Below are 13,739 nucleotides of genomic sequence, written 5' to 3'. Positions count from 1 at the left end.
ATACTCATCTTATGTTTGAGAAAACTGAGGCAGACAGAGGTTAATGACCTGCCCAGGGTCACACAGCTACTAAATGTCTGAAGCTGCATTTGAACCCAAGACCAGCTCTAGCCACTGTGCCATCAGCTGCCTGGAGCTAAGTTGGACCGGGCCCAAGCACAGAGGGCCAGGCTGAGGGAGACCCTCTACAAGGGGTGAGTCGCTGCTATGGCACCTGCACTTTGGGTGACTGCAGAGGTCACCCCATTCCTGAATTAGACTGCCCTGCTCTCTCCAGCCACTGGCGGCAGCCCTCTGCGGAGGGAGAGGCCAGGAGGTCAAAACAGAGGGACGTCTCCTCCTGTCCCAGCGCCCCCAGGGCACGTGGGGGGGGGGTGCCAGCTGGCCAGAACCGGAGCTGCCCTTCCCCTCCCTCCATGTGGCTCCCAAGTTACAGCAGGGAAGGAGCCCGTGGCACAGGGAAGCTGGCAGAGGCAACTCTGCCTTCCCGCCTTGGGTCCCCACCTGTTTCTGCTTCCCTCAGAGTTGCTGGCCTGCCTGCCTGCCTGCTGGGCCCCCTGCCTGCCTGGCAGCTGCTGACTTGGGTAAGCCTTTGATCTGGGCGTGGGCAACCCTTGGCTGGCGCCTGAAGCCCTGCTTAGACCATATCAGTTCTAGAGAGAGACAGACAAGGAGGCTCAATCGGGGAGATTAAGGGGCTGGCCCCAGGTCTCCAGTGAGTCAGGCCCCAGAACAGGCTGAACTGCCTGCCCGGCAGCCCAGCTGTGTATGTGTGGGGGGGTGAGTGTAGACAGGGAGGCTGCCCCTGGCATCCACAGTGGGCCCCAGAGGGGCTGGGGTGGCAGCTGCTACTGCCCCAGGGCAAGAACTACCAAGTTCAGGCCATCCTGGAAATCGAATGCCCTCCGCACCACCCCCCACGAGGGGTCCTCCAGACTGGCCTCCTCTTGGAGACCCCAGGGAGTGGGGAGGGCCCAGCTCCACCTTGGAGAGCTCACAAGGGAGCCCAGAGCTGCCTTCCCACAGGTCCTGCTGGGTGTGCGGTCCAGGGCCAAGCATGGAAAGGCTAAACCTTCTGCTGCTTCTTAGCCCTTGGCATATTAACAGTCATCTCTCGCATCCTCCCATAGACTTCTTTCCTGCAGGCTGAACATCCCCAGATGTTGAAGCTGGTCCCTGAGAAGCCTGGCGTCACTTGGGCACCTCTGTGCGATGCGCGCCGCCCCCGCTCACCCCAAGTGTGCCACTCTGCAGGGCTGTTACGAGGACAGATCAGGTGTGTAAAAGCTGGGTGGCTCTGACCGAGGGTCAGCTACGGCCGTGCATCATTGGTATCTTGGGAGAACCATTATCGTTGTCATTCTTTGGCAGTCTCCCAGCCCTCTGCCCCCCACCCCCGGGCTCCTCCAAGGGTCTCCCTGGGTCACCAATGACCTTCCTGAATGGGGCCCCCAGAACCGGCTCCGTCATCCTCTCCAATGGGCTCCCATAGGGGCCTCTCAGACTGTGGTCAGTCTACCCAAAGACCGCCACTCACATGCTTGACTCACAAGGACCTCCCCCATAAAAGCCCCATAAACTGCTGGCTACCACATCTCTTGCCCTCGAGCACTTGACTTGGGAACTGTGCCTCAGGAGTCTACATTTATTCCCATCAAGGGCCTTCTCATTAGGGCTGGCTCTGACTCATTCTGGCCTTCACCAGGTCATCCAACACATCACATCATCTGAAAATCTGAGAAGCTCCTGGTCAGTGCCTTTGTCCAAACGGCCAACAAGGGCCAAGGACAGATTCCATGCCGCTGCCATGCATCAGTCACCCATGACTGAGCTCAGTGGCTCAACCAGCCGGTCGTGCAGCCCACAAGCCTCCATCTTGCCCACAAGGGTATCCCGAGGGCCTCTCAGATGCCTTGGTGAAACCCCAGTGTCCTCATGGCCCTACTGTGTTCTAGCAACCTTGTCCAAGACTTGTCTAGCATGACGTATTCGTCAGGAACCCATGCTGGTTCATAGGGATCCTTGGTTTCTTTTGTCATTCCGTCTCTCCTCTTTTTTGGCATCAGTAAGATGTCACAAGACACCCTCCCCAATTCCCTGCATCCCTCAGTTTCTCCCAAGCCTACGCTCTCCTTCTTTCCCTCTCTTAACCCCTTGGTAAATCAGTTCAACTCAACAGTGCTCTCAAGTCCCCTCCTCCTTTGCTTGTCCCAGGGCTGACGCCACCTCGTCAACATCTGGATGCCTTCCACCCTCAGGTTCCCTTCACTCCTAGTCACCTGTTGCTGAGCAGAAATGGAGAAAATCACAAAACCGTCCTGACCAGGTCACTAAACTTGCAGGGTGGCAGTCTTTTACTCCTCTCTCCCATTCAAACCTTCTCTCCTATCCTCTGGCCTTTCCTGGCAGCAAGGGCCTTCTGTGCCACAGCAGAGAGGGTACCCCCAATCCTTTTTGGTCATTTTTAACCGAAAAAATTGAGGCCACTCTCCCCAAAGCTCCTTCACCTCCCCTGCTCCTCTTCCCGTGTTGGGCAGAATTACTTCCTGGCCCCCCATTGCCTCCTTCACATCGAGTCTGATGAGTTCTGTACCTCCCCTTTTGGTGGTGTGCTGGGGAACATTCTAACCCCGGCCCTCCAGAAAAAAAATGATGTGGACGGCCAGGATTCCCTCGTTAGTTTAATCTGCATCTTCACCATCATTTCCCCATCCCTTTCTTAAGTCCAGACTAGGGGTCAGCAAATTTCGCAGGCCGGATGCTTGAAGCCTGTTTTTGTATCATTTTTCACTCATGGCCCATATCAAACCAGGCCCACGGTCTAGACAGCCCATGAAATGGTACATCGAGCTCGCTGTGCAGTGTTTGTGGGTCTCCAGGCGTAAATACTCAGCCTGGACCATTTTACGCTCAGCTCTGAGCTGGCAGAGGCTGACTCCAGCACAGCCCTGGCTTTCTTCCATTCCCACGCCCGTCTTCTTGAGAAGACCGCTCCCGAGATCATCCCTCCCTCTACTGTTCAGTCTCTCTCTGTCTACTGGCTGCTTCCCTACCGCCTAGCCCTTCCACATTCTGGGCCTGTCTTTTTAAAATCTGATTTCGTCGATGAGAACTTACAGCAAATACAGAGAGAGGGAGAAAGAGAGACAAGGAGGAGGAGATGGAGAGATGGGCAAGGAGGGAGGGGGGAGAAACAGAGAGAGACACAGAGAGACGGAGGCAGAGAGAGATCTGCAGAGAGTGGAAGACTATCTGACTCCCTCTGCGCCATGCGTCTCTTCTGGCTGGCCAGTCTGAAGCATGTTCTCTCGCCTTTGATCCCCACCCCAATGCTACCCATGGAGCTTCTCCACTTGGCTCATGAGTTTTCACACAGGAGCAGAACTTCTGTATACACTGTGTGATCCCCTAATGGCCCTCTATCCAATCTGTTGCTTCTAAATAAGGCATAGCCCCCAGCATCTCCCCACTAGCCCCAAGAACGGGTATTCTTCCCACTGTAGTCCCACAATGCCCTCATCTTCCTCACGCTGTCCCCTGGGCTCCAGCACTCAGCTGCCTTCTGTGACCACACTCCTGTGCCCGGGGTACAAGGCCCCAGTCACCTGGCCACAACTTGCCTCTAATCTTAGCTTTCAGTTTCCCTGGCATGAACCCTCAGCTCAAGCCAGCTTGGTTTCCCTAAACACACTCAGTACCCTTCCCAAAGGTTCCTCCCCATTAGACCACCCTTCATTCCCCACTGCCCCCATCATGCCTACCTAAAGCCTCCCCATCCTTCCAGGCCCAGCTCACATCCCTTCCTCTCTCTCCCACAGAGAGGGAGCCAGAGCCAAGGCCAGTGCCCATGGTCACTCACTAGGTGAGTCAGTAGCTGCCAGGACCATGACACCCGGCCCTGATGGGGCCACACGCTCTGGAGCTCCTGGGCTGCCAGACAGGAAGGGCCAGGGCGGCAGGGGCCGGGATGTGTCATGGGTAGTCCTGAGATCCTCACCCTAACCTTGGGCAGTCGTCGGGAGATCTCGACACCACTTACTGTCCTCATTAGTCTCATTAGCTAATTAACACCCTGCCAAATTGTAGACAGGCAGGCAGGGAAGCTGGACCACCTTGCCATGCCAGGCAGTGCTCAGGACTGGTGGATGCTGCTGCCTGCTTTCCCTGGGCAGGCTCACTCTCTCCCTCCCTCCCAGAGGTGCCCCGCTCCCCAGGACTACCTCGAACCCATGCCTGAGAGGCCAGGGCTGGGCCCCAGGCAGTTGCCTGGATGGGAGCCACGGGCTGAAGAGGCCCACAGGATGTTACCTAACTCTGATTAGCCAACAGGGCGATGGGGCCCCACCCCAGCCGGCTGGCCACTGACTCTCCCTAGGAACGGGGGACACAAACACCGGCCGGTTGTCAGGTGGCCGGCACCCGGACTGCTCAGGAAACGTGTGTGTCGGTCACTATATGACCCTGGGCCAGTCCCTTTCTCTGTCCAGGCTGCCTCAGCATCCTCTCAGTACAGCCCGGGGGCTGTGGATCCTAAGCTCCTTCCATTCCCTCTGGCTCTCCAGAGTTCTCTGCTCTTTCCTGACCCTCTCTTCTGAGGCCAGGGAAGCTTTCCACTCCAGTCTCCCCTCTGGCCAAAGCTAGGGCTCAGGCGCCAGGACTGGGGCCCCTGGCTGCCTTCCCTGCAGCGCTGCCTCCAGGAACTCAGAGGGAAGAAAGAAGAGATTCCTCTGGCCAGCCAAGGAGACGACAGACAGACAGACAGATGGACAGACAGTCCCACAGATTGGACTCAGAGCCTCTCCCCCAGGCCAAAGCAGGCCATAGGTAGTAAGTCAGGACTCCCCAGTTGCTCTGAATCGTGGGGTCAGATCGAGGGCCGATCTGAAACCCGTCAGGCAGGTTCCCGGGCCATTCCCAGATGTGTGTGTGTGTGGGGGAGTGCCAGTCCTGGCTCAGGCCTGGAGGAGGAAGAATTCACGCCTGGGACAGCCTCTCTCCTAGGCTTCCTCCAAGCGTCCCAACCACAGGACGGCTGGGCTGGGGCGGGGACGGGGGGACTGGAAGAAGCTTCTTGTCCACTCGTCCCAACCCTACTTTACAGACTAACCCAAAATCGAGAGCGTCCGCCCGTCACACAAAGCCCTCCCTGCTCTTGTCCGGGACTCTGTTTCAGCTCCTTGGCCAGACCGTGAGCTGCCCGGGGTCAGCGGCTCAGCCTGGGATCTCTGAGAGCACCCAGAATAGGCCCTCCTATGCGCGGATGGAAATCAGAATCCCGTACTCAGAGAGGCCTCCAGCCAGCCCCAGCCGATGAAGGGGGCTCTGAAGCTGGCAGGCCAAGTCACAAGGCCACCCATCCCCCCAGGCTAGTGGGGCAGAGCTGACTCTCAGCCAGGGAGCAGAGAATGGTCTGAGCTAGGCCGGGGGCGGGGGGGGGCTGGGGGGGCGGGATGTGCTATTGGAGGAGGGGCTGCCCAGGAAGTGTGAGCTATGGAGGGTCCAGGAGGCAGGAGCCCGAAGCTGCCGAGGCAGCTCCTGTCTGAGCTGGGCTCCTGCCTCCTGCCCCCCACCCAGGGCCGTTTTCTGCCCTTGCCGACCCCCTCCCCATAGAATGGAGGCTCCCAGAGGCCCGGGCTGAGGTTGGACGGTTGGACGCCCCGGCAGGGGCAGGGCTGGACTTGGTCATGTGACAAGCAGCTCGAGCTCCCCGGGGCCCAGGTGGGCCTGCCGTAGCCGGCTCCTGCTGCTGGTCCCAGACCAAGCTGAGTGACCCTGGGCAAGTCACTTCCCCAGCCTGAGCCTCGGTTTTCCTATCTGTGTGACGGTCACAGTCATCCTCCCATTCCCTAACTCACAAGGTCGGGGCAAGGAAGACACTAACCGAGAGTTAGAAGGGCCCTCAGAGGTCACTGAGTCCTACCGCCTCAATTTACAGATTGGGAAGCTGAGGCAACCTCGCCCCGCCACAGGCATGTGGCTTTCTCCCTGCTGCTCCCCACTGAGGGCTGTTCCCCTTCTCGCTCCAGCCTCAGCGGCCTTCCCTCGGGGCTTCAGATACAAAGTGTGGGCCCTCAGGGCCTCACCTCCCTGCCCAGCCCCTCCTGGGTACCCTGAACATTCTTAGCCCTCAGCCTTGAGTCAAACCCGTTTCCCCAGATTCCCCCCCCCCCCCCCCCGTCCCGGGCCCCAGCTCAGCTCATTGCCCCTGGAGCTCTAGGCCAACGTCTTTAGGCCAACGTCTGGCCGTCCCGCCCTGCCTGGTCCTGGACGTCCGGCCTCCTCCCAGTCCCAGGCCCTGGCCCCTCAGACCTGCAGGGCACCTCTTCTCACACATGGCTGGGGAAAATCCACTTAGGCCTCAGCCCTTAGCCCGGCTCCCCAACTGCAGAGGGATTTGGCAAAGGACATTGTCAGGTGTGGGAGGAGGGTCTTACCTGACTGTAGCAAGCCAGCCCCACGGTCCTTGACTCCGAAGTGCTGCTGGATGTCCAGAAGGACGCCTGGGGGAAGGGAAGAGGCAGACAGGCATTCAGAGAGGCCTCGAGGCAGCCCCCAGCATCCAGGTGGTCCCGGACAGATGGGGAGGTGGGAGGGATGCAGGGAGTGGGGACAGAGGCATGGGTGTGGGGCATCTGTGGGAAGCCCCCCAAGCAAGTCAGCCAGGAGCACTCTGCTAGAGGGATCGACGAGAACCCACATGAGGCCCCCCAGCCCTCAGCCGCAGGCATAGCCCCATTCACTCCTCTCTCCAGGATGCACACCCTTCTGCGGCTGATGCCAGAAGGAGACCGGCAGGCCAACAACCCACAGGGCGGGGGCAGCAGGACAAGACAAGGAGCGTCTGGAGGTCTGGTCTCTGGGTGAGGGAGGGTCTGAAGCAGCCAAGGAAGACTTCCTGGAGGAGGAGACCAGAAGCTGAGCCTGGGAAGTTCTAGAGGCTTGGGGGCTGACCAGAGAGGCCGCAGGGGCCTACCTGCAGGCAGAAAGGGGGCCAGCCTGAGGGGCCTCCAAAGCCAGGCTAAGTCAGGAGGTGCTGAAGGCTTGGGGCCAGGGACAGGGCAGGGCTGGCTGATGGAGGGGGAGACATAGGCTGGGGGCAGGCTGGCTAATTCAGGGGCAGAGAAAAGTATTAGATCTCTACCCACAGTCCTCACAGAAAGAGGAAAAAGACTCATTAGAAAGAGACCAGAGACAGCTGCCCTTTTCATGGTGGCAAAGAACTGGAAACTGAAGGGGGGGATGCCCGTCAGCTGGGGAGTTATCCAATGTGACGGGATCCCAGCGAACCCTGCTAGTGATGGCGGCGGCCCTGAAAAGCTGGGCAGGTGCCTGGGGAGGGGCAGAGGCCAGGCACGCTCCGCCATGCTCTACACCCTCCCTGCACTGCCCACCTCCAGCAGTTAGGACCACCTTCCCTTCCAGGTCACCCTGGAATTATCTGGACTAAGAGGCATCTGGGTGGTCCCAGCAGATAGAGCAGGGCCTGGAGTCAGGTGGCCTCCTACATTTACTAGCTGTGTGACCCTGGGCAAGTCATTTAACCTCTGTTTGCCTCAGTTTCCTCAATTTGTAATAGCATGTTATAGGAATGACAGTAGCACCTGCTTCCAGGGGAGTTGCGAGAACCACCTGAGAACATTTGTAAAGCGCTTTGCACGGCTCAGGGCACTCACTAGGCACTAGACAGACGTTTGCTAGCGCCATCATTAGCACCTGACTTCGTACAGCCCTTTAGAATGTAAGCTTTCGGAGGGCAGGCTCTCCCTCCCTACTGTCTCTACATCCCCAGCATCGAGCACAGGGCCAGGCTCAGCTCTGTTGAGGGCCCCTCAGCCTCTTTAGGGGCCCTGCTCAGTGGCTGGGGGGAGGCTCTCACGTCTGCCCCGGCCTCCCTCCTTCTATGGGGAGGTTTGGGGGTGTCACTCGTTCTAGAAGAGGGTGGGTTCAGCCAGAGCCCCCGGCTGGCTGGAGGCTGATGCTAGAGGCTTGTCTTCCTTCCCACTGGACAGGAAGTTCCCTGAGGGCAGGGCCAAGCTGGCCCCCCAGAGCACCCATTTCAACAAATGTTGCGAATCAGTATGTACGCCAGCCCGGGCCTTGAAATATGTTCTCCGGGGAGAAAATGAAAGCCCATATGGGTGGAATGATTCGGCCAAGCCTTCACAGCCAGCCAGGGCCCCAGAGCTCCCAGCCTCTGGGCCTCTAATCATTGGCCCCTCCCTGGCTGCCAAGGCCTCCAAGGAGGGCTGCCAGCAGCTCCCCATGCACCCTGACCATGTCGCTGCTAAAAGAACCAGTTTCCATGACGAGTTGCTGCTACTGCCGCTGGTGTTCAAGGAGCTGGAGGACGGACAGCCGATGGAGGCGCCCCCTGAGCAGCTCCTCAGAGAAGCTCGTGGCTCTTTGGGAAAGGTAGGGCAGCCCAGGGCTGAGGCTGGGCCCTGTGATCCTGCTTCAATCCCCAGGGGGCTTAGCCGCACTATTCAGGGGTGGCCCAAGGTGGCAGGCTCGGAAGACCCAGGATAAAAAAGGCCAAGGTGGGGCAGCTAGGTGGCACAGTGGATAGAGCTCCGGCTTGGAGACAGAGGACCTGAGTTCAAATACAGCCTCAGACACTTGACACTAGCTGTGTGACCCTGGGCAAGTCACTTAACCCCAATCACTCACAAAACAAAAGACCAAGGGCAAGTGGAAAATCCCGATGCCCAGAGAACCAACAGAGCCCAGGGGAGCTGGGGCAGGGCCGGCCAGCCTGCCCACCAGAGCTCCCAGAGGAGCCCTTGCAGGCCGCCAGGAGTAGGGGAGCCTCCCCCCAAGGGGAGTCCTGCCTCCCCCCGGGACAGCCTGGGAGCTCTCAAGGAGCATTGGAGGGGAATGCCGGGAACAGCCCACCTTGTCACTCACTAGCTCCTCCTGGCTTCCTGTCCTGAGCCTCAGTTTTCTCACCTGTAATTAGGGAGCCTCAAGGCCACAGCCCCAGCTCAGTGTTTTCTTTGCTCTGACACCCCAGGACTGAGCTGCCTTCCTCCCTCCCAGACGACGACCCACTCCTTCCCGAGCCGGGCACACGAGGCAGCGGGGGGACTCTCTGCGTGCCTGCTGTGCCCAACAGGGCAGAAACACAGCCCTCCTGGGGGCTTGGCTCCTCTGTAGTCTCTGGGCTCAGCTAGTCCCACCCCCCAGATCCCAGGGCTCCACCAAAGCAGAAGCCTCGGTCTACGCACCCCTCTTCTGCCCTGATACAGACGCCCTGGACCAGGCAGGCAGGAGCACAGCCACACCTCAAGGTCTCTGGTTTTTTTGAGGGGGGTGGTAGGATTTCCATTTCACAGAGGGGGAAATCAAGGCCTTGAAGGTCAAGGAACTTGCCTAAGGGCACATAGGTAGTGTGCAGGTGAGCTCCAGGAATCACCCCTTCCATTGGGCCCCCAGTCCTGTCCTGAACACAACATTCCTGCCTCCTGGCTTTGAGCCACGCTATGCTTCCTGCCCAGCGCCCCGACCCAGGGCCTGCCAGTTGGCCCTCATACAACAGAAGCCCCTGGAGGACGAGCCTCAGGCCTCAGCAGACCCAGGTCAGTGCCTGGTCTCCTTTCCCAGAGCTTCGGCTCCCACCGGGGAAGGCCCCCTCCCCCAGGGCCCCCAGCCTGGGACCCTCAGGGTTTTCTTTGAGTCTCCCCCTCCTCCACCCATAATGACAAGACCCTCATTGGCGCTGCCTCCTAGCCTCCTCCAAGGGCTTCCTGCCCCAACTCAGACCTCTGCCAGAGGAAGCTTCAGTCCACTTCTGCTCAAAAGTCTTCTGTGGCTCCCTCTGGCCTCCTGAATCAAGCTGATTCCTCTGCCTGGCCTCCCAAGCCCTTCCCAGTGGGACCCCAGTCTGCCTCCTATCATTCTTCCCAGAGAAAGACCCCATCAAGCCAAAGTGGGCAGATGCCTCAAGGGCCTCCTAGCACCCCCGCCTCTCCCCGCCTCCGCTCCAGTGCTCCCCCTGAGCTCCCAGGGCGGGTGGGCAGGCCCCTTCCCTGGGACCTACCAGAGCACCTTCCATGGCCTGATGACCTCCTGCTCCCCTCCACTAGACTAGGAGCACTCTGAGGGCAGGCCTGGGTCTCACAAAAACTTGGGATCTCCCCGTCCACACACAGCAAGTCCCCCTTAATATAGGCTTGTGGAGGTCAGGTGGTTCACATTCTCCAGACTCTGGTCAAACTAGGTCACTCTCATTCTTTATTTTCATTTCCTAAATGTGTGCATTTCCTACCACCATGCATTTGCCCCGGCCATCCCCCACGCCTGAACTAAGCTCCCCCTTTTCTGCTTAAAGTTCTCCTCATTCCTCTTGCCTGCTATCTTCCATGAATCGTCCCCCCCAAAGCAGCTCCTCCACTCCTCAGTCTCTCTCTGTCCCGTCTTGCAGCCGCCAGACCCTTGCTACTCCTATAAGCACCTGGCCTGTAGTTCTACCACCCAAGTGTCCAACGAAAGCCCGGAGGCCCTGGGATCATCTCTGCTGGGCTCCACTCTGCCTTCAATCCCCCTGTATCCATTGGCTCTGTCTGAGGCAGCCGGACACGGGCTCCTGCTACAGGAGGACAAAGCCAATGACACATGACTCTGGGGGCTCCCCCCAACAGACCAGAGGCACACGGGGTGACCCTTTGTGGGGAGGAGGGTGAGGGCGGCCCAGCTCTGCTCAGACGCAGGGCAGAGACAGGGGGATGCAGCCAGAAAGGCGTGTGACACCTCTCAGACAAGTCGCAGCCACAAGGCGGTCAGCGAGGGAGCCAGCGGCCGCCAGGGCCCTGCCCCCCACCTGCTCTGTCATCTTCCCCCATGCCCACATTCCCTTCCTCAGCTTGGGAGGCCTTCCTGCCCATCTGGGAGGCAGGATGGCCGTCTCCCGTCCAGCGGGGACTCTGGGGCCCACCCTACTTCCAAGGACTCCCACCCACCACCTACACTGGCTGCACTGTTCCCAGGCCTTCAGGGAGTGCCCAGGCCTGCTGAGGAGACACAGGGGCCAGCCTAGGAAACCCCAGAGGAAGGGAGAGGAAAGCAGGTCAGGGCAGGGACAAAGGGCAGGGGAGCTGCCCCCCCACCATGTCCAGGTCCAGGGTGGGGCCAGGGCTGGGGCTCAAAGCGAGGTCCTTGGGCTACCCCAGGGCCAGCCTTCTGGACCCTCACTCTTAGAAGGAGAAATGGGAAGCCCGTGCCCACTAGCCTCAGCCCTGGACTGGCATTCGAGGCTTTTTCAATGCTCCATCTTCCCCGAGTCCTCTCTCAGGCTCATCTCCCCCTGGTCCCCCAAATGAGCCCCTGCCCAGCCCAGGCTTTGTCCACACCCCTCTCCACCTGCAGTGCCCTCCCTGACCACCTGGCCACCAGACGAAGTCCCGCACCCTGGCCTTGTCTGGGCCCCACCTGCTGCCCCGACTCCCAGTGATCTGGGACCACATTCCAGTCCCACTGCAGCCCCGCCGTCCCTGAGCAGGCTGGGTCTCAGTACCCTGCCCGCCTCGCATTCAGGAGCCCCTGATGGGCCAGCTCCAAAGCCCAGCCAGAGCTGAGCAAAAGAGCAGGCCAGGCCGAGGCTAGAGGCATCCCCCACTGGCCCCATACCAGGCTTGGTCACCTCCCTAGAAGGCCGGGCCCTCCCTCTCTGTTGGGGAAAGGGCGCTGGTCCTCTGAATTATAGCTCTGCCAGCCCCCGCAATCTGGGAGGAATGATGGTGGTGGGGAGCCAGGAGCAGGCCCCAGGCAGGAGGGCAGGCGTGCAGAATCAGACCTCAGCCACTGCCTTTGAACTCTTACTCTGCTTTATTTTTACCCCAGCAGCGCCACCCAACTCAGGCCTCCCCAGGCCCTCCCCACCTCCTGTCACCAGGGGACAGACACTGACAGAGAATCGTCCCCGTCCTGCATCCCCCACGAGTGGACCCAAGGACCCAAGAAGGCAGAGAGCTCAGGGCAAAGGGGACGGGGCCAGGAGGCACAACGGGCTCTGCCTCTAGTGGGGGACCTCCCTCCCCAGGCCTGGATCAGGCCTCCCACTGGGCCTTCCTATCCTGCTACCAGCAGACATTGTGGGCAGTCACCCCCAGGACTCACAGATGGCCAGGAAGGTGCCTCCCTCCCATACACCCCAGAGCTGGGGCCGGGGTGGTTGCCAAACCCAGCTCAATTATAGCCAGGCTGACCAGCCCCACCTAGGAGGGGCAGGGAGGCTGGCTGCCCTCACCGTCATCCCCAGGAAACCACAGGGCTGGAGGCAGTTCAGCTCCTCTTGTGTGCTGGGTGCTGGGGACAACGTGGGACAATAAACACTCCCTGCCCTCGGAGAGCTGACATTCTCCTGGGAAAACAAGCCCACATTGTCCCCAGCAAGGAAACACCAAATCTATCCAAAGTCAAAGGGAGGGAGGGATTCCAAGAGAGACAAGTGAGGAGGGAGGGAAGGTGCTTCAGGCATGGGGGGCAGCCTGTGCAAAAGTGTGGCAGAAGATGAAACATCAACGGTGCCCAGGGAGCAGCCCCGAGGCGTGTCCATCAGTGATGGGGGTAGATGAGGTGTCCTGGGACCTGAGCCTCCCTCACAGCAGCCCCACCTGACCTCCCATACACAGGAGGGGCTTCCAAGTTCCCCTGGGCCCAGATCAGCTATACTCACTCCCTAAGCCTCTCTGGTTCTCAGTCTTTGCCACCTGGAAAATGGGGATCCAAATTCCTGCTCTGCCTGCCCCAAACTTGTTCTAATGATGGTGGGGACAAGGCAGGGTGAGGGCCGGATACAGAAGTATATTGGTCTCTCCCCATCCCCCAAGGAAGGCAGGTTCCTTGGTTCTAAATGATGGAGGAAGCTGCCCATTTCCATGGAAACTGAGGGCTCCTCAGCGGCCATCATGGGGCCTCCAGAGGGAGAGGAGAGAGAGGAGGAAGCCGCAGCAGCATTCTTGGGGTCCCCCCAGAAGGGCAGACTCAAACGTCAAAGTCAGTCGGGTGTGCCTGGGAGTAGCGGAAGACCGCAGGTATGGCCCAGGTGGGTGAGGTGGGAGGTGCTCTCTGGCCCCCAACTACTGGCCCCTCAACTCTGGGCCTCTCAAGGCTCCTCTCAAACTGTGAAAGCCCCATGGGGAAGGGAAAAGGGGAGGAAGGAGAAAGGAAAAAGGAAAGGGGAAGAGAGGTGAAAGGGGGAGGGGAAGAGGAAAGGGCACCCAGGGTAGGTCCTGGGCCAGCCTGGCCACCCCTGTCCCCCTCCTTCTCTCCTTTCCCCCCTCTGAGGGCTGCTGCAGGCTCTGGGGACAGAGCATGGTCCCAGGGCCTACTGAGGGGCTAGAAGGCCCAGATTCCTCCACCTCCCTTCCCCCACGTCCTGACTTAGGACATACGACCAACTATCCCAGGGTGCCTGAGCAGGCATGCCCATAGGGGGCAGGGCTGGATGAGGCAGCAAGTGCCCCCTGGCTGCTTGCGGGCCTCCTCACCCCAACGGGAGGGCTGGAGTGGGGGGTGGGGCGGGGAGGCAAGAGGGCAAAGCTCAGTTCTTCAAGGCAACCCCTCAAGGCCAGGTGGGGTGGGCTGGGGTGAGGCGGGGGCGCTGCCATTCTCGGCAGAGCTCTGTTTGTGGTTACAACATATCATTTGGGGCTAAGCTTCCTGGAACTGGGATCTTTTGGAGCAAACAAGGGCCCCTCCGGGCTCAGCTCCCTGGCCCAGCCACAGCCTGAGCTTGGCCTTGT

The 13,739-nt window shown here is 59.9% G+C and overlaps 1 protein-coding gene across 1 annotated transcript in view; it reads right to left on the bottom strand.

Moving 5' to 3' along the window:
• The window catches only part of SPNS2 (sphingolipid transporter 2), a 52,979-nt gene that overhangs the window by 31,532 nt on the left and 7,708 nt on the right, over positions 1-13,739 (bottom strand). Inside the window, exon 2 of the mRNA XM_027848811.1 lies at positions 6,435-6,500. Coding sequence (XP_027704612.1) covers positions 6,435-6,500 — 66 coding nt within the window. The remainder of the gene's footprint in view (positions 1-6,434; positions 6,501-13,739) is intronic.

The sequence above is a fragment of the Vombatus ursinus genome, unplaced genomic scaffold (genome assembly GCF_900497805.2).
Source record: "Vombatus ursinus unplaced genomic scaffold, bare-nosed wombat genome assembly UNPS02006874.1, whole genome shotgun sequence".
NCBI lineage: Eukaryota > Metazoa > Chordata > Mammalia > Diprotodontia > Vombatidae > Vombatus > Vombatus ursinus.
This window is presented reverse-complemented; position numbering and strand designations above follow the sequence as displayed.